The 19,465-nt window shown below is 39.2% G+C and overlaps 1 protein-coding gene across 2 annotated transcripts in view; it reads right to left on the bottom strand.

The window, feature by feature from the left end:
• LOC149311843 (ankyrin repeat- and BTB/POZ domain-containing protein 3-like) overlaps nucleotides 1-19,465 on the bottom strand; it is a 286,151-nt gene that overhangs the window by 70,522 nt on the left and 196,164 nt on the right. For both annotated transcript variants that reach the window (XM_089528047.1, XM_089528046.1), the window contains exon 3: nucleotides 18,865-19,069. In XM_089528047.1, coding sequence (XP_089384173.1) covers nucleotides 18,865-19,069 — 205 coding nt within the window. The remainder of the gene's footprint in view (nucleotides 1-18,864; nucleotides 19,070-19,465) is intronic.

Below are 19,465 nucleotides of genomic sequence, written 5' to 3'. Positions count from 1 at the left end.
ATGTCAAATGTTGACCAGGATCCTGTACTTATATCTGTTTTCTAAAAATGCATTACCTTTCAAATTATTTTGAGAAATTAACCTGTTGTAGTTTTTCATGAATAAGATACATCTTTTTTTAGTTTGCATGAGAGAGAAAATACACTGAAATAAAGTGATTTTCAGAATGACAGCTGCTGATTTTGGGAGACCCATTAACACAGAGGTTTTTTTTAAAAACTGTAATTCCAAAATCACATCCTATCCTGTTGTTGACAAGCATATAAGCACTTCATTTTTTCACTATGAAAAGAGTGTTTGATGACATAGGAAATAGATAGATAGATATAGATATATTTAAAAGCTAGGGGCTTGATCCACCTATTGAAACATGAAGGCACCATAATTCTGTAGACTCCAAAGAAACACCTTATTAGACTCTTCCAGCCTGTGCTGGAACATCTGATAACACAGCATCGAATGCACAATTATGCAGTTTTGGAATGGTAGTATGTAGGTTGCTGTGAACACAAACACTATGCAAAGCAATGGAGCTAATGTTAGAAATGGGAGAGCTTGGAATATGAACTTTTAACAGTTTAGAGTATCTGTTAAACTACAAGCTGTGCTAAAAGTCTTGAACATTTGAATGTGACTTCTAATTGCCTATCCCTGCAGCTGCTCTTCCTTTTACTACTTCCTTTTACTACTACTACATTTGGGGGTTGTTCTCACTAGGTGAAACCCCGCGTTCTGAATCGAATCCAAGGAGTGGCGTTCCTATTAGGATCCGATTTAAACCTAGAACGGTTCTAGAGCAACCCACAATCGTCTCCACTACAAATCGAATTGTAGAGCGGAATAAAATTTTGATTCGAGTTTTCCTCATTTAACGCGTGTTAAAAAAACACTAGGGTCTGACCTACGTTTTTCCATTGATTCGATTTAGGAACCGGAGCATTTAAATAGGAACGACAGCCTTTGAAATTGCGTTAGATGAATGGGAGGAGCGGAGTGCGATGGGGCTGTCCTTGGGGGAGTTGCCCTTTCTGTCCCCATCCGTCTGGCTGTCGCCATTTTTGCTTCCCTCACCCCTTTGTCCGCTGTGGTCTTTCAATAAGAGATAAGGATTATTTTTATTTTTTATTTTAATGGTTTACAGGCGCTTAATCTCTTCAGCGCTTTAAGCGCCTGAAGTCCCGGCTGCTCAAGCGCCTGCATCTGCCAAAGGAGTACAAGGCTTCCCCCGGTGGATTGCAACCTCCCCTCTGTGTGGGGAGAGCCCATTTCTAACGGAGGAGAGGCAGGAAGGGAAGGCTCCTCTCAAAGAGGCATTCCCTGCCCGCTTGGGCACTGATCTCGCCCAGGCAGGGAAGGGAAGGCTCCTCGCGAGGAGGCATCTGATCTCGCCCAGGCAGGGAAGGGCTCTGATCAATGGGGGGGGGGGGGGGATAGAGCCTTTCTCCCTCCATTTCTCAAATGGAATCTGCCTTCTCCTCCAACCCTGGAAAGAGAATCTTTGGGAAGAGTGCTCCCTCCCTGCTTTTCCAGCAGCCTCCTTCATTGATCTCTGTGCTCTCTGAAGGGATTCTCCCTGGCTGTCTTGGGAGACAGGATGCTGCCCTCCAAAACCTATCCCATAGTTCCTCTGGAAAGAGCTTCGCTTTTTGCCAGAAGCCTCTCCCATTGATCTCTGTGCTCTCTGAAGGGATTCTCCCTGGCTGTCTTGGGAGACAGGATGCTGCCCTCCAAAACCTATCCCATAGTTCCTCTGGAAAGAGCTTCGCTTTTTGCCAGAAGCCTCTCCCATTGATCTCTGTGCTCTCTGAAGGGATTCTCCCTGGCTGTCTTGGGAGACAGGATGCTGCCCTCCAAAACCTATCCCATAGTTCCTCTGGAAAGAGCTTCGCTTTTTGCCAGAAGCCTCTCCCATTGATCTCTGTGCTCTCTGAAGGGATTCTCCCTGGCTGTCAATGAAATGGAAACGATGCCAAAAGATAAATCGCTTCCAAATATTCCGGATTAACGTTACGTCATTCTGACGTACTATTGATTGACAGCTCCAAATAAGGTATGGAGGAGAAGAATCGCTTTATTTAAACACCGATTTCATGCCAAGTAGGAACGCTTGCAGGTAAAAACTTCGATTTAAATAACCAGATGGGAACGATGAACAAAGCGATTCGGATAGCGGGATAAGAACAGTGTTATTTTGAATCGATTTTATTAAAAACGTTGTATTTTAAATCGTTTCAAATCTTAAGTGGGAACAACCCCTTACTGCAGTGAGAGGCTACTGTGCAGCATTTATTAAACAGCAGTGGCATTATGGATAGAGAGCCAGTATGACATAGCAGCTGGAGCATCGGTCTACGATTCTGGAGACCAAGGTTTGATTCCCTGCTCTGCCATGATATCCATTGGATGACTTTGGACAGATCACATGCTGTCAGCCTCAGGGGAAGGCAATAGCAAACCTGCTCTGAACAATACTTTCCAAGAAAAGTCCACGATATGTTCACCTTATGGTCACCATAAGTCAGAAATGACTTGAAGACACACAACACACTTAGCATTATGGGAGCTAATGTCCCTTGGAAATCTAGTTTTCCAGGAATTGTGCCTCCTTAATTAGGCCTCTACAACCCAGGGAGAACTACAGTTTCAAGGAATCCTGGTACATAAGATGCTTCTGAAAAAGTAGGCAGCAACATCATGGACATCAAGATCTTTAGAAATGATAGTTTCCCAAGGCTTTGAAGACCTTTTCATGGAACCACACTATCTATGGTAATGACATCTCTCAGGAGTCTTAATGCCCAAAATGATACACCTGCCTAATAAAGGTCACAGTGGCCATCCTTCTGTCAGTCATAGTGATGAAAGGTGTTTAAGAGGGGTTTAAGAGTAAAGAGGTCTTCAATCTGATACATCACTAGGAGTGCAATAAGACCTGGAGCTCAGGATGCGTCCAGCTCTTAAATGAGCTTATTCAGATCTTATTCAAACTTGCGCCCAAATGAACTTATTTTAGGTGAGCCCCTTCCAAATCAAACCCAGGGAAGCTCCCTCACCACTAGTTATGAAATGAGCTGATTTAGAATCATAGCCTGATTCATGTGAGTTACTTAGTAGCTTTGGATCAGTTAGGACTACCCAGCATAACATACCTCACAGGATTATTGGAAGGTAAAATGGAAATAATATGTAAAAAATATACACCTTCCACAGAAACAGAATATGATTTGATATGTATTATTTAAACAATACTTTATTCAGATCCACCCCTGCAGTAGAAACGTAGCCATCCTTATGCCTTTCAGACATTAGTAGTTGTTGGGTTTTCTGGGTTTTTGTTTTGTTTTGTTTTTTACAAATAGATTTGAAAAACTAGAACAAATTATAGTAATTAATAGAGAGAAAACAAAATTACTAGCTATTGTTTCTGAGCAAAACAGAAGATCTCCTTCCTCAAAATGGCCTTTCTCTAATTATGGCTCCAGAGATGGGGAGCGCAGAAGTGGGCTATAAAATATATTTAGCCAAGTTGTAGTACAATGCAGAGAATATATATATGGAATTATGTATTGTTAAAAATGTATATGTATGAATTTTGGTTTCAATTTAAACATTTATTTTAAAAAAGAATTACATAAGCACTTTCACAGGATAAAAAATTCTGAAATCTTCTGCAATTGGATGCCTTCCCTAAGTGATGGGCTATCATAATGATATTTCTCATGATAATCAGTACAGATTTGAGTTGCAGCCCAACACATCTTGAGACGATCAGGCTGGGAAAAACTGTTTCAGAGACTAGAGAGAGGACTCTCATATGTTTTACTGCAACAGAGGCCAAAAGAGACAAGATATTTGGGGTATCTGTACATTTCTCATAGAAAAGAAGAAATCTACCTGAAATCCTACCCACGCCAATTTATTTTGGTGGAAAGAGCACCATCCTGCAGTTTCATATATGGAGAAAGGTTTCATATATGGAGAAACACAGGATGCTAAACAAACAAACAAACAAGGCTTAGATTTGCTTCAGGACTTGCCTGTCAGTTTTGCTAAAAGTGACAGTATTAAAAAATCTAATAAATACAGCAAGAAAATCAAGATGGATTTCCTCCCTCCCTTTCAATGTTCAAGAGCAATAGATATATTTGAATAAAAAACTTTCAGGTAAACCCCACATGTTTAAAGCAGGGGCTTGCCCAGGAGACATTCTCAGCTGATTCTGCCAACAATATCCAGGCTCAATAAAACCAGAATGGATCCCATTCAATAATTGTAAGCAGGCCACAAGAGATTTCCAGCTGTCTCACAGTTTTCACAGCTTTATATCTATTGAGTAGAAATGAGTCTACTGAGTAGAAAAAGATCTGTCACTCTTGGTTATTCTCAGTTTCTCATTTTTTCTAACCTTAAATTACATTGGTACCACATGTTTAAGGCTTTTTTTTAAGTTCAGAAGAAAAACCAAATGATTTTTTGGGAACATGTCTTCTAATATAATGCATAAGGGAATGCTATGTTCACTAATATATGCATTTTTGTGCATAGCTTTCTGATCAGAAAACTTCTCTTGTACAAATTTCAAAAAGTAACATAGCTTCAGTTGGGTTGAAAAGGCAAAATTAAAGGGGTTCACATTAAAATGTAAAACAAAAGAATCCCCCCATTCCAAGTAATGAGTCACATCTCCCTTTATTGTAAAAAAAATAAATCCTGTGTATCAGTGGTAGTCTATAGACCTCATAGCTACAATCACTGCCTAGCAAGCTTTAAACTTCTTGCTGCAGCAGAACACAGGCATTCTGTAGCACTGTTACCTATACACTGGCAAACAATATCTCTAAATTTCAGCCACTTCCCATATATAGCACTATAGTTTTCAACAAAGAAAAATAATCTTGGGCAAGATTCCGTCCCAACAATGGTATTGCTTTTGGCTTATTGCAGTCCTTTCTTGTTGTTCCAGGCAATGAAACATATTGCGGCAAAAGGGGGAAATGTCCTGTGCTGTCTTTTGGTGAACTATGATACAAAGATACAGTATTCTGATTTTATCAGTTCTTGACCCATTGCAGTTCTTATTTAGTTCAAGAAAGACTAGGAGGCAGGGGCATCAAACATTTGGCAGAAGCAGACTGTAGCATTCGCCTATGTTCCTTTAAAATGCTGAAGATGGTGTGAGAGGGGTGAGGTTCAGAGGAAGGAGAAAGTAGAGATCCCAGGTTTATTAAAAAATAAAATTTGTTTAAAAAATTAAAATTTAAAATTTTTATTTAAAAAAACCACATCTTATCAATTTTTTGCTTTAACTACATGAAACTATGTATATGTAAATAAATTTAGGCTGTGTGTATAATATTGTAATTTAAAGGTATAAGTTTAATTTTGCTAGTTGTCTATGTCACTATTGCCATTGCATTCAGTGATATAAAAGAATTATGATTTATGAGTAGCATTAGTACAAAAAACATTACTAAGGATTCTGTATGGTGTGGTATGGAAGGAGGTCAATGGGGGGGCACCACAAGTTACCAAACTGGGTCATAGTGATGCCGCTGCAGGCAGGGTACATGAAATCCTAAATCTAACATTATATAATCGTAACTCTAACTGTATTGTTGACCATTCTACTAGCATTAATGCAATGAATGATTTCTGAGTCTGAAAATTACTCCGTTTATTTATTTTTTTATTCTGGTACTTTAGGTGTTAAACTGGCTTAATGTGAGGTATGTTTGTATGTGGGTTTTAACAAAATCCTGGTGTACAATAGTTAAATTTGTAGGATTAGATTTAAAGATACATCCGTGTTAGTCTGCAGAATTAGTTATGTAGAGAGATCTTGTAGCACCTTTGCGATTAACTGAAAGAAAGAAGTTGGCAGCATGAGCATCTGAGGAAGTAAACTTTAGTCTTTGAAAGCTCATGCTGCCAACTTCTTTCTTTCAATTAGACTTGTAGGATTACAGGTAGCATCCTCTTAGTAACTTACAGGCATGTATGTCCCTTTTGGGATGAGGAATGAGAGCTATTCTCTAGCCCTTTGCCATCATCCAAAACCTCCCCTTAGCAGCTGAGAATCATAGAATCGTAGAGTTGGATGAGACCACAAGGGTCATCAAATACAACCCCCTGCTATGCAGGAACACATAATCAAAGCACTCCCCAACAGATGGCCATCTAGCCTCTGTTTAGAAACCTCCAAAGGAGTAGACTCTACCACACTCCAAGGGAGTGTATTCCACTGTCAAACAGCTCTTATATCAGGAAGTTCCACCTAATGTTTAGATAGAATCTCATTTCCTGTAGCTTGTATCCACTGCTCCATGTCCTAGTCTCTGGAGCAGCAGAAAACAAGTTTGCTCCATCCTCAATGTGACACCCCTTCAAATACCTAAACAGGACTATTGTATCACCTCTTAACCATCTCTTCTCCACGCTAAACATACCCGTTTCCTGTCTCTTCTCATAAAACATGGTTTCTAGACCTTTCACTATTTTGCTCACCCTCCTATGGACACATTCCAGCTGATGTTGCTGCTCACTAGTGTGGTGGGGAAGGAAAATGGAGGCAATCTAGATGTTGAAGATGTGGCTCCTCTGGGCTCCAAGAAGAAAGGAAAGGAACATGCTTGTTAGTGCAGCCATTTCTTCCACCCACCAAGATAAAACCAGCTACTTCTTCATTCTCTCCCTACCAGTAAGAAGCAGCAGAAGGAGAGGCCATTCTGGAGCTTGACAGCTGGTGGGGCAGAGGAGGAGATACCTTCCTCTGCCTATTTGATATAGGATCTTGGCCCAGGTTTTCTTTTGTAATACAATGAAGAAAAAACAGGAGTGTTTCTTCTTTGACTGAATTCGATTTTCCCTTAGTGTCCCAACCAAAGGTAGATTCCCCTACAAAAACATCATGGGGTGAGGAGCAGAGGGAGATGTCACAGGTTAGCTCAAGCAATCTCCTTTACAGTCTACACTAGAAGTCTCTCCTGCTGCCCTCTAACAAACAAACAGAAGGAAAAGCTGCAGAGTTCTGAGGAAAGGTTTGCTCATGTCAATAAAAATGACAGATTAAAACAATAGGGGTCTCATAGCTACTGTGTCCTGAATTTCCAAAAAATAAAATCTATATAAGGGTAAAATGGATTCTCACAGTACTCTGTATAAACAGATACACACCAACTGTAATCCTGGAAATGTCTCCCTGAACCCCATTATAAGTAATGATCAGCCAGTCTCCAGTATTCCATTTTGGGGCAATGTCCTGGAGTGTCTGGTGGCCTCCCAGTTCCAGGGACCTCTGGGTGATATAGATTACTTAGCTCCATTTTAATATGTCTTCAAACCTGGGTATGGGATGGAGACAGCTTTGATCACCTTGGGAGATCAGGTAGGTCAGGAGGAGTGTGTCCCTGTTGGTTTTGCTGAACGTCTTGGTGGCTTTCAGTACCATAAACCATGGTATCCTTCTGGGCCGCCTCTCTGAGATGTGAGTTGGGACACTGTAATGCAGTCATTCCAGTCTTTTTTGACTATAAGTCAAGTCTTTTTTGACTATAGGTCATGCATCAGGACAATCTGATGTTGTGATTTCTTTTAGAGTGAGCCATAGTTTTTCATGATCTACAAATTCAAAGGTTTTGCTATAATCTATAATGCACAGGCGGATTTTCTTCTGAAATTCTTTGGTATACTCCATTATCTTGCTTTACTATTACAACAAAATCAGTACAAGGATAATGAAAAAACCTACAGTTTGTGGGATATGGGTGGTCTAATTGAGTTGTTAAAGGAATAGTCAATGCTTCTTGAAAGGAAGACTGGGTTCTGACATGCATAATAGTGGAAATTGTAAGACTTTTGTTAAAAAGCCCTCCTTGAATCTCACTTTATTGGATAATTACCATCCAGTTCTAATAGTCCATTCCTAGATGAGGTGCTGGATGTGTGGTGGTATCCAAGCTCCAGGTGTCAGGGTAGAATGAGACAGATACAATTCAGGCTATTTGAAACATTGTAGTTTCCTATATGGGCCAAGACAGGTTTGAGATAGATTTTTAAAATACTTTTAATTGTATAGATGGTTTAATTATATTTTAGCAATAACCTGTTGTATGCTTTTACCTATATATATTTTTTATCTGTGTCTATTTTAATGAACTAAATGTTGAGTCCAGGTCCTGGGGAGAAAGGTTGGGATATACCAGGAAGCCATCAACTTTGGCACTGAGTAGGTGTTTCTGTGACAGCCAGCATAGTGTACTGGCTGGAGTGTTGTATAATGACTTTGAAGACCAGAATTTGAAAACCAACTGGGTGACTTTGGACAAGTCACACTCTCTCAGCCTCAGAGAAAGGAAAAAGAAATCCCCCCTCTGAAGAAGTATTACCAAGAAAACCCCATGATAGTTTCATCTTAGGATCATTGTTAGTCCAAAACCACATGAAGGCACACAACAACAAGGTGCTTCTGCAACTAGATCCACCAAACTGAAACAGCCAGGAATTTGATAAACTTCTTAGTAAGCAAAATCAATGTGGAGATAAAATCAACATAGACCTTGACATGTATATGATTTCTTTTAAAAATGTTATGATCCTCTGGGAAACAAAAACAAGGAGGTCAAGACCACATAGGGATAAATACATGCAAAAGATACATTTCCTCATTCTGTTGCAGGATAACACTATTGTATGGAATTAGCAGTGTACATAATACGCTTCTCCTCAATGCGTAAGTGAAGCGATAACTTTACCTCTAAACAGGGTGTGTGGGTAAACTTCAAGATCCCCTTGAAAAGCAAAAATAAAAGTGCTTGGTCTCTATATGACAGTTTTGTTGTATACCTCTGTTTACCTCTTGGCTGGTGCATCTAAACTGGAATGGGACAGATGCTAAATCAATCAATATTCACTCACTGCAAATCATTCATACACATCTGACCTCTGGATGTGCATAAAAGAAGCAATGAGAGCAGGATTAGCAAAGAATCAGCCTTCCCCAATCTAGAATGGTTGGGTAAGGCTGGCACAGATAATGCAGGCAAAATGGGAAGTAAACGAAGATGACACAGACAAAAAATGGTCTCAGCATTTTTATTTTTAGCTGGTTTCATGTACTTCCAGTTTAGAAAGCAAAGCTACTGTCAGAATATGTCTTGGGGATCCTTCTCTTTTTGGGACTAAAAAGGATCACATGTCAAGAGCAGTTCTAGGACATCCCAATGAGATACAGAATTTGATAGGAAAACTTCCCAGTCAATTGTACCCCATGATACTTAATGACAGGCATTCTATTTTGGTTTTCTCTCTTGATTTTCTCACTAAATCTTGCTTTAACTGTATGGCTTGAGAGGTATCATTTCAGAAACCCACCTCCAAAAAAGCTGCTATAATGCAGAAAAGATAATACAATTGCCAAGATAAGAAACACATCAAGATTTCTCTCAGGAGGTAACAAGTACTCTACCCTCAAATTTGCAGGTTTCAAAATGGGATGGCAAAACTGATCTTTATAGACTTTAAGGATACCAAATCAAAATATTGAACAAAATATTGAACAGATACTTCATTTGTGGTAGTCTCCATACTGGAGAAATGGTGGGATATGAATTACATAAAGAAAGAAACAGATAAATAGCTTAGTTTTATAATTCTGCTCTGCCTAGTCACAATTATTGTCTTTACAAATTGTTTTTGTGCACATGTTTGCTCACAGTACACTTGGCAGCAGCAGATCATATTTTTCAATGAAGCTCTGCCATATTAACATGTAGAAACATCGTCTCTAGTATTGGAAGTATTATATAGTCATCATGACTAGCAGCCACTGTGACCTCCATGAATCTATCAGATCTCCTCCATTCAAATTGGTGGCCATCACTACATCTTTTGTCAACAAATTCCATAGGTTAAATTAGTTGGACAAATAAAATCCCAACCTTCATTTCATTTACACTCAAGATTTTGTAAAAAGAAACCCAACCAAAACCAATACAGTGGAGTACAAACAATACTCCCATCACTGCAACCTTCAATATCTTCCCCTAGCACACAAAGCAAAAACTCTCCTTATTTCAGGGACGTAGCCAGGATTTTAGGAAGGGGGGGGGGGGTCCAGACTAAGTGCCACCATTATAATGGGGCTTGGGCGCGGTGGCGCAGCAGCACACACCATTCGTTTTTCTAATGGAAGGGGGGGTCTGGACCCCAAGAACCCCCTCCCCCTTGGCTACGTCCCTGCTTATTTCCACATACCCTAAAAAGCAAGGCAGTATGATATATAGTGCATTCCAGCTACTGTTTCATGACATCGTTAAGAGATTTGAAACCTCTCTCTTATTTTATAACTTCTTGGGCTAATAATGACTCAGTAAAGCTATAGGAAAAGAAAATGAAAAATGAAGTGTTAAACAAGAATGAAAAATGTAACCCCAATGTCTCATATGCTGTTTTTCATCTCATCTAGTGCTATACCTGCAATTTGTTTAGCAAGACTGACACTGTTAAGAATTAATCAGAGATTTTATTTTTGGTGTTGTTGTTTATATTCATACACTGTAAGGTTTATAACATGCATGCATTTTCCTTATTCAACAAGCAAGGCAGAAATCTACCTAAAGGAACGGCCAAAAGACCAACAATGGCCAACAAATTACAGTATTTTACTCAGAAACACACAAATTTTCACACAGGGATATAAAGCATTGCTGCTAGTCTGAAGAAATAGTTTACATTAATGTTGGCAGTGAGCATATCAGAAAGGTCTAATACAAAACTATCAGATGACCTTTTGTTTCTCTGTGCTGGCTGTGGGAGTCTGTGAGCTGAACTCCAAAAATACATGAATAGTAATATTCCCAACTTCTGTATATAACTGTGGATAAAAATTAAAATGTGGTCAGCTGCCTGTTTCCAAATATGCAGTAGAACACATGCTTGGCATTAGGTTCAATCCAGCTAGCTACAGATCGGGTTGGGAAGATTCCTTTCAAAAAACACTGAGAGACACAGCCAATCCAGATACTTATGATTGCAACCCCCATCAGCCCTAGCTCCCATGGATAATAGTTAGAAATTATGAGAACAGCAGTCTAGAGTATCTGGAGAGCTGCAGGTGGCCTACTTACTGCTGAGCTGGATAGTGAAATGGCAATATGCCTCTGAATAGCACTTGCTGTGGAACATGAGCTAAATTGGTGCTACTGTATTCCATACGCTATTGTGGACTTGCCAGAGTATCCTATGGTCACTGAAATTGAAATGTTTAGTCTGACACGTTTGTGTATTTTGGGGGGGCATTCTTTGTCTGTCTTGCTTGCTGTTGGAAGTATAATAAATTTTGTTGTCACTAATATTACAAATGTATAATTGTCAAGCAGTGTCTGTTCCTCTGGGGCTCAGAGATTTACACCTGCTGCTTCTAGTCTGAATCTCTCCAAAGAGACTCTGATGTCTACCAATCAGATTTTCATCCTGCCCTTCTTTCAAACAATGTACATGGCTTCCCACCTTCTGCATCCTTATGGCTCACATAGGATTAGTGGCACACTCCCGTTAGAGACATACACAGGCATAAATTGTGCTATGCATGTGAAGTGATTTTTCGGGGGTCAGTGTACAACAGACTGACAACAATTAAGTGGAGTTGTGCTTGTAGGTGGTAGTATAAAATACACGGAGTACTGTGTAAATGCACACTGCCTCTATGTATTGCACTTTGCAACTGCACAGTAGCAATAGCAACAATGGTTGTCAACTACAGGGACTGATGATTAATCCACATATGTTGAACTACACTCGTATTCAGTTATAGGAGGTACACAGTGTACTGTCAGTGGCTATTTCTGCTACACTGAAGAAATGCAGGATCTGAGCCACACAGTGCTAAGGTCTCTCTGGCAGTTCATATATATCCCACCTGCCCACTGTTGCCAGCAGAAAAAAATCTTTATTTGTAGTAAGGAGCAACTGGCACATCCTCAGGTCTTCAGATGCTCTGGGCATGTATGTAGCTGGTATATTCCACTGACTGTCTCAGGTGGCTTCCCTCCTCAAAAGCCCCTTCCTCATTACTGCTGCCAACAATTTGGGTGGCAACTTGAAAGTGCTGGTGCCGTCCATGACCCCTTTTCTTTCTCTCTTCTGAAACATCCCTTCTCTCTCTCTCTCTCTTCCCTCATCTCTCCTCCACCCTCTTGCTTTCATCCCGTCATGATGCCACTGTGTCCTGGGCTGCTTTTCACAAAGGTATGAACTTATCAGTTTCAGAGGACTCCTGAAATTAAGCCAAGAGCTACTGGTTGTCCACCCCTGATGTATGTAATACTTTATTATATAAGCACCTTTGCTTATGGAGATCTTCCCTAATACACACACAAAAAAAGTTGTCATTACAACTAACATGTACCATGGGGCTGGTTATACAAATGCATATGATGGGACCAGACAACATTGGTGACTAATGTGTTAAAACTGCTGTTAAACAAATACATACAAATGCTCATCTTCACAAGCTTACAAGGGTGGTGTGTTGTTAATTTAAGACATTTACTTAAATTAATTGCCCTGTACTCTTTTTATTGTCCTTTGCTTATCATATTTTCCCCACATTTCACATTGCATTTTAAGGACTGGAAAATTCTAGTGAAAATAGAATAAAATTGCAATATCTGTTAGGACTTCTTATGTGATTAATCAATATTCAACCCGCCCCGCCCCCAGCCCCCCCACACACAGAAAGAGACTGAAAATGGAAAGGTGAGGAACAGGGATGGCAAGTCAATTAAGGCTTCAAGGGAAAGAAAGAAAAGACAGCAGAAATGTTGTAATGAATTTGTACTCAAGAGTCATGGGGACAATGAAAGGAAAAAAAAGAAACATTAGAGAGTATGCATGGAATGCAGCCAAATAAAATTAGGCAAGATAAGAAAAGATGGAATCATGGGGATTGGCTGCATCTCCTTGAGCTAGAAGCCTCATGGGAAGCTGCAGAAGGAAATTATTTGGGGTTAATATTTATTTATTTATTTATTTCCTAGCTACTCCAGACAGCTTACAAATTAAGACAAATACAATATACCTAAACCATAGCAAAGGTTAACATTATAATACAGTAGATTTCAAAAATATAGCCGCGTTAGTCTGTAGAATCAGTATGTAGAGAGCTTGTAGCACCTTTGAGACAAACTGAAGGAAAGAAACGGGCAGCATGAGCTTTCGTGAAGAAGTAGACTGAAGTCAATGAAAGCTCATGCTGCCCATTTCTTTCTTTCAGTTCATCTCAAAGGTGCTACAAGATCTCTCATTATAATACAGTGAAACTACTGGCATTCTTGAGAATGACTTGTACCTAAATGACGCCTTGGGCCAGACACAGCGGGCACCTTGTTGTGAATTTTATCTGTCATGTGGATATTCAACAAGATGGGCCAGAGCTTGTGTGGAGATGCATATTGCCAGTTCCTTATTCACTGTATATCAGCAACTGTTGGGGTGGGTCTAACATGCCTCACATTGTTAAAAATGAAGCATCAGGACAGACATAAATCTAGGCTATTTCATCAGAGATTTAGGATGGAATTTATAAGCAGATGAGTAGCCAAGTTGCACACAAAACATAAGAGGGAACATTATTTTATTGCCTATAAAATGGATACTCTTTCGCATCTATGTCTAAAATTTGGCAGATATGACATCTGGGGGTTATGCTATAAATTTTATTGCATTTGGACATAAAATATCAAAGGCCCAAGCAGCAGAAAAATGACTGCTTAAATAAGAAAAGGCTGCTTCAGCCATGATCATTTGGGTCCAAAACACACTGCAGGAATAATCCAGTTTGAGATAGCTTTAACTGCACTTGATCAATGCTAGGAAATTCTGGGAACTGTCATTTTGTGAGACATTTAGCCTTCTTTGTCAGAGAGCTCTGGTGCCACAATAAACTACAGTTCCCAGGACCCCCTAGCACTGAGCCAAGGTAGTTAAAACAGTCTCAAACTGGATTATTTCTGCAGTGTGTTTTGGACCATAGTCATAAAACATAAAAGCTTCCAGCTAGAAATGCCTATCATGCACTTAATCCATATTATACAGACACATACATACATACACATTTCAGAAGAAGTAGAATGAAGTTTTGCTACCCTGCCTGACAATGGTTTCTGCTCTAGCTTATGGGTTTACCTACAGGCCTTTAAAAACTGGCATGCCATGGCTAATAGTCTTTTCTGTGAATACTGGAGAACACAGGCGGCTTGAGCATGAACAGAATGAAGGAATAACAATGTAGAATAAATTTCATTCTGTAAAGAAAGCAACTGGTCCACCTGGACTTGAATAGACTAGGCAGCAAGGATTATGAATATCTTGAAAGCAGTAACAAAATGGCCCTGGGTACTGAGCAGACAGGGGAAGGAGTTCAAGATGTCACAAGTATCAGCCAAGTGGATCTTCCATATAGAAGTTCCATTACTTGAATTTACACAAAGTTGTTTATTGTTTTTAACAGAGTTTGTCTAGAAACATGAGTCTACTGATACAAAACAGTGAAACAGGCACAACGTCCCTCACAGAGGTATGTGTATATGCACCCCCCCCCCAAAAAAAAAATCCTGCTTGATAGTACCCAAGGAATTCTTCACCAGAAGAATTATCAAAGCAGTGAGATAATGTAGCTTTGAAAAAAAACATTAAAAATTAACATAAAAGCAAATAATGAGAATCAGAGAAAATACCCAGAACCTAGATAAAATTAAAGCAAAACAGCTTAGAAAAATTATAACTGAAAATAAGGCCATTTCCTTTGAAAGTGTCAGAAAGAGAAAAAGAGAAAAATGTTCTGTTCATAATGGAAAATGCAACAATAAATCACACACTATAAAGAATGGCTTTCAGTAAGGAATACCATGGATGTCTTCATGGTGGAAATAAAAATACAAAAGGAAAACTTTTCAAAGAACAACTAGAAGCCACTTTAACCAATTGCTTTTGTGAGGTGGCATGAGAACTGGAACAGAAAAGGAAAGCAGATTACATAACTCAGTGCAGCGGAAAGATCTGGGTCTCTATACTATCCTTTGCACTTGAGATTTCTGGCACTAAAATGCCAAGGCACATCTGATTAGGCAGCAGAAGGAATCTTTGTTCCTTCCAAAGTTAACCTCAAGTTCCTGGCAACAATACAGAAAGTTTACTCTGGCCTTTACCACATTACCACAGCTCCTAAAGAGGTTTTCCAGAGAAAAAGAATTTTGTTAAAGAAGGTTTTAAAAGGAACAGATTTTCCTCTGGTTTTAATATAATCCCTGTTCCAACTACTTTGTAAATACTAAATGATAAATTAATAATAGTATGTGTGGCAATATAATTGTATCAGAGGGTGGTATAGCTGCTTACACATTTTAAAACTAACCTGGCCAGGGCTGTTGTTATTGCTTTTACTGCCTGGATATTGTTGCTGTTCAGTTTCAAAATGCTCTCTGAAATCTGTATCAGTGCGAATGAATCAAAATATGTAAACAAACAACTAAATCCAATGGTTAGTCCCAAACTGAGTGGATGCAATGAATCAAATAACTAATAGTAGGTCAACACTTATATAAATCCTTTGGTTCAATTTGTCTATTATAGCTGAGCCTAGCAAATGAATGGGGCCAAAAATATATTCCCTCCTTTCAAAAAAACGTAGTATCTTGAATGCAATGTGAAAATGCATCGTGTGCATGCAGACTTTTCTTCAGCATTTTGTTGCTGTTTGTTGCCTTTGCATCGATATTGGCCCTTGGCGACCCTGTTGATGTGACAACTCCAGGCCCCCCTGTCCTCTACTGCTCTGCTCAGCTCCTGCAAACTCATCATATTCATGTCTCTTTAATAAAGTTCATCCATCTAGCATGTGGCCTTCCTCTCTTTCTACTTCCTTCTACCTTTCCTAATATTATTGTCTTTTCCAACAATTCTTGCCTCCTCAAGATGTGTTCAAAGTATGACAGCCTAAGTTTTGTCATCTCAACTTCTAGGGATAATTCCAGCTTGATCTGCTCTAGGATACATTTGTTTGTATTTTTGACTGTCCATGGAATATTCAGCACTTTTCTCCAGCACCACATCTCAAATGAGTTGATTTTCTTCCTATCTTCTTTCTTAAGTGTAGTAATGGTAATAGGGAATACAATGGCTTCTATGATTCTAACTTTTGTGCTGAGTTGTATGTCTTTGCATTTTAGGATCTTTTTTAGTTCTTTCATAGCTGCCCTCTCCACTCTTAATCTTCTTCCGATTTCCTGGCTGCAATCCCTGTTCCAATCAATTTTGATCCCAGATATGAGAACTCTTTTACTATTTCTATTTCCTCATTGTCTAGTTTGAAAGTAAGTAAGTTCTCTGTGGTCATTATTTTTGTTTTCTTTATGTTCAACAGTAAGCCTGCCTTTGCACTTTCTTCTTTGATCTTTCTTAGTAGTTGTTCCAGGTCTGTGAGGTTTTCTGCTAGTATTATGGTGTCATCAGCATATCTCAGATTGTTGATATTTCTTCCTTATTTTCACTCCACCTTTTTCTGTGTCCAAGCCTGCTTCTGTTACATTATATTCTGCATATAAGTTGAACAGGTAGGTTGATAAGATGCAGCCTTGTCTGACCACTCTGCCAATTGGGAACCATTCTGTTTCTCCATTTTTTGTTCTGACAGTAGCCTCTTGTCCAGAGTACAGATTCCTCATCAGGACTATCAGATTTGTTGGCACTCCAATGACTTTAAGGGTGTTCCATAGCCTTTCATGATCTATGCAGTCAAGGCTTTCCTATAGTCTAAAAAAGCACATACTGATTTTCTTTTGGAACTTCTTCAGCATTGCCTTGTATAAATCTCCACAGAGTCATTGTGTAAAAATATACAGAGAGAGAAAACTTCAGAATGTAGAAAGATACATTGAATAATAAGTATTAACTTGTATCTAATTTTATAAGATGTACACACTTAAATTTTTCTTGTTTCTGTTTTTTTGTTTGTTTGTTTGTTTGTTTCCCTTTTCTCTTTCCTCTCTTTTTGAGAAAAATAGGTCCCTCTGGGAAATCATTTTTTTAATGCCAATTCAGTGAGAAAATTATAAATGCATATAAAAGATAAAACTACCCTCCTCTTTTCTCTCAAAGAGTTATAATAGGAACTATGTATAGATATTTTGGGAGTTTGCTATGTTTGGATTTCTCTTTTGGATAGATTTTATTAGATAAGAAACTTGATTAGTGAAAATAAATAAAGACTAAACACCATCTAGGAAGTAATTTATAGGTGAGATAAAAAGCAACTCACTTAGCCCGCTTTTTTAGTGTTAATGTATATATGTCTGTTATTGTATTGTTTTATGTTTTTTATAATTGCTCAATAAAATTAAAAAAAATATCTCCACAGAGTCACTGTGGCTTGCACTTCTCCCATTACATCCACCTGGTTATTCTTTCACTCCACCTATGTTAATCCTTGTTTTTTTTTCCCTCAGAATAGGTCTATACTGAAATGGGCCACCACACACCTGGGGCTGGCTTTGCTTGTGTATTCAGACTGGCTTTGTAAGTCATACATATGGAGGCCTTCCATAACATAATACACTGGATTCTTGAAACCACATTCAGCTCCATAGATCCTGCAATCTAGGGCCAAATAACTTCCCCTGCCCATCGCATCCTCTCAGCAGGGAGTCCAGACAACACATGGCCCAAACTCAAGTTCTGGTTTGAACACTCCAGAAAACATTGAGCCCTTCCAGCACCAGAACCAGGGTATACACCCCCTTATAATGTGTTTAAAAGCTTGCTCTTTTCCCAGATCTTCCTGGAAGATCAATGCCCCTCTGCTGGTGGCTATTTTCATGCAAGTCCCACTATGCTACCTCGCACAGCCATCACCATGGCACATCACTCACTCTGTAGTAAGAACAAGGCACTCAGCCATGTTATTGATGCTGGGCACTTCATTCTGACCTCAGAGTGAACAATGTGCCATGGCACATTGGGGCAAGTCTGGGACCAGTATTCTCCGGGCTGCTCCCAGAGTATTCTGGTCCATGCAGATGAAGTCATGTTCTACTGCATGCAACTACTGCTTATCCAGAATCAGACAGCTGGCAGGCAACAATTTTTTTAATTATTATTTTTATCATTTTCCACATATATCAACATTGCATCACACAGGCAACAATTTCATAACCATCTTCTGGCCAATTCAGGCTGTTGTAATGGAATCTTTGGTGGTTCTGAAAATACTGTTCTTTATATTAAAAACATTTCTCATGGTAGGACATTTTCTTCCACTCACTCTCCCATCACACGTATGCACACTGGCCTTCCCTGGCCTTCTTTGACTACAACAGCTTGGCTAAAGTCAGAATAAGGTTTCAACACATTTCAGGTCTGTGTATGAACAAGCATTATTAGCTGTGTAATATACTCTTGCAGCTCATTCTTTACATACTGAATTTTACTCAATCCCTGCTTCCCAAATTATAGTTGCTGAATCCATTAAATTTGTAAAAAAGCATATTTCAAACCAAACTTGTTAAGTTACCAATGGACCCTCTAATTTTCTTTTCCAAAAATGAGGCATAGCCAAGAGACAAAAGAGAGCAGGGTTGGGGGAGGAAGATCTCTCCAAAACAGACATCTGGAACCAATCTGCAGTATGTAGCCACTGGGTGTCATTTTTGATATATTCTGGGTCAGCCACAGAGCACATCATGGCAGGCAAAATTTATTCCAACATGGAAAAGCAAATGTAACCAAAACAGACTGAGTGGGGAAGTCTGCAGTGCTGAGCCTGTGTCTGGTAACTCAACAGAGCGGTGTGTGTCTGTCAATAAAAGTTATTACCTTTCTGTCTGGAGGGTGACTTTAGAAGGTTCCACGTTCGGGTTCTCCCATTCCATCTGTGGGCAGTGCATAAAATAGCAGAGTGTGTACAAAGCCTCTGGTTCCCAGTAGAGCGACCCCTGCTTGTGGTGCATGGGAGTGCTGTTGCTATGCTGCTTTGCACATAGTGGCTGCAGGTGATGCATTGCTCGAGACACCAGGTCACCTGGAAAAGGAGAAATGTGGATCACTGCAGAGGTTGTTATAATGGTTTAACTTCAGGCTTTCCATGGTTTGAACATCAGCTACAAAATAAATTGGCAAGAACTGTTAAGGTCATGGGATTTATTTGGAAAAGCAAGTCTTACTCCTGTAGATTGTAAGCCTGAGGGCAGGGAACCGTCCAATTAAAAAGATTGTATGTACAGCACTGTGTAAATTTACAGCGCTTTATAAATAAAGGTTAATAATAATAATAATAATAATAATAATAATACACCACTAATATGAAGAAGTTCTTTCATTTTATTTTTGTCTTCTAAGAAAGATTTTAAAGAATAGTTTGATTTATAGGTTTATATTTTTTTTTCTGAGAAAGCAAAACAATAAGCTGCATGAATTA

Source organism: Sceloporus occidentalis, unplaced genomic scaffold (genome assembly GCF_023333645.1).
Source record: "Sceloporus occidentalis isolate IW3139 unplaced genomic scaffold, rSceOcc1.0.p SCAF_5, whole genome shotgun sequence".
NCBI lineage: Eukaryota > Metazoa > Chordata > Lepidosauria > Squamata > Phrynosomatidae > Sceloporus > Sceloporus occidentalis.
This window is presented reverse-complemented; position numbering and strand designations above follow the sequence as displayed.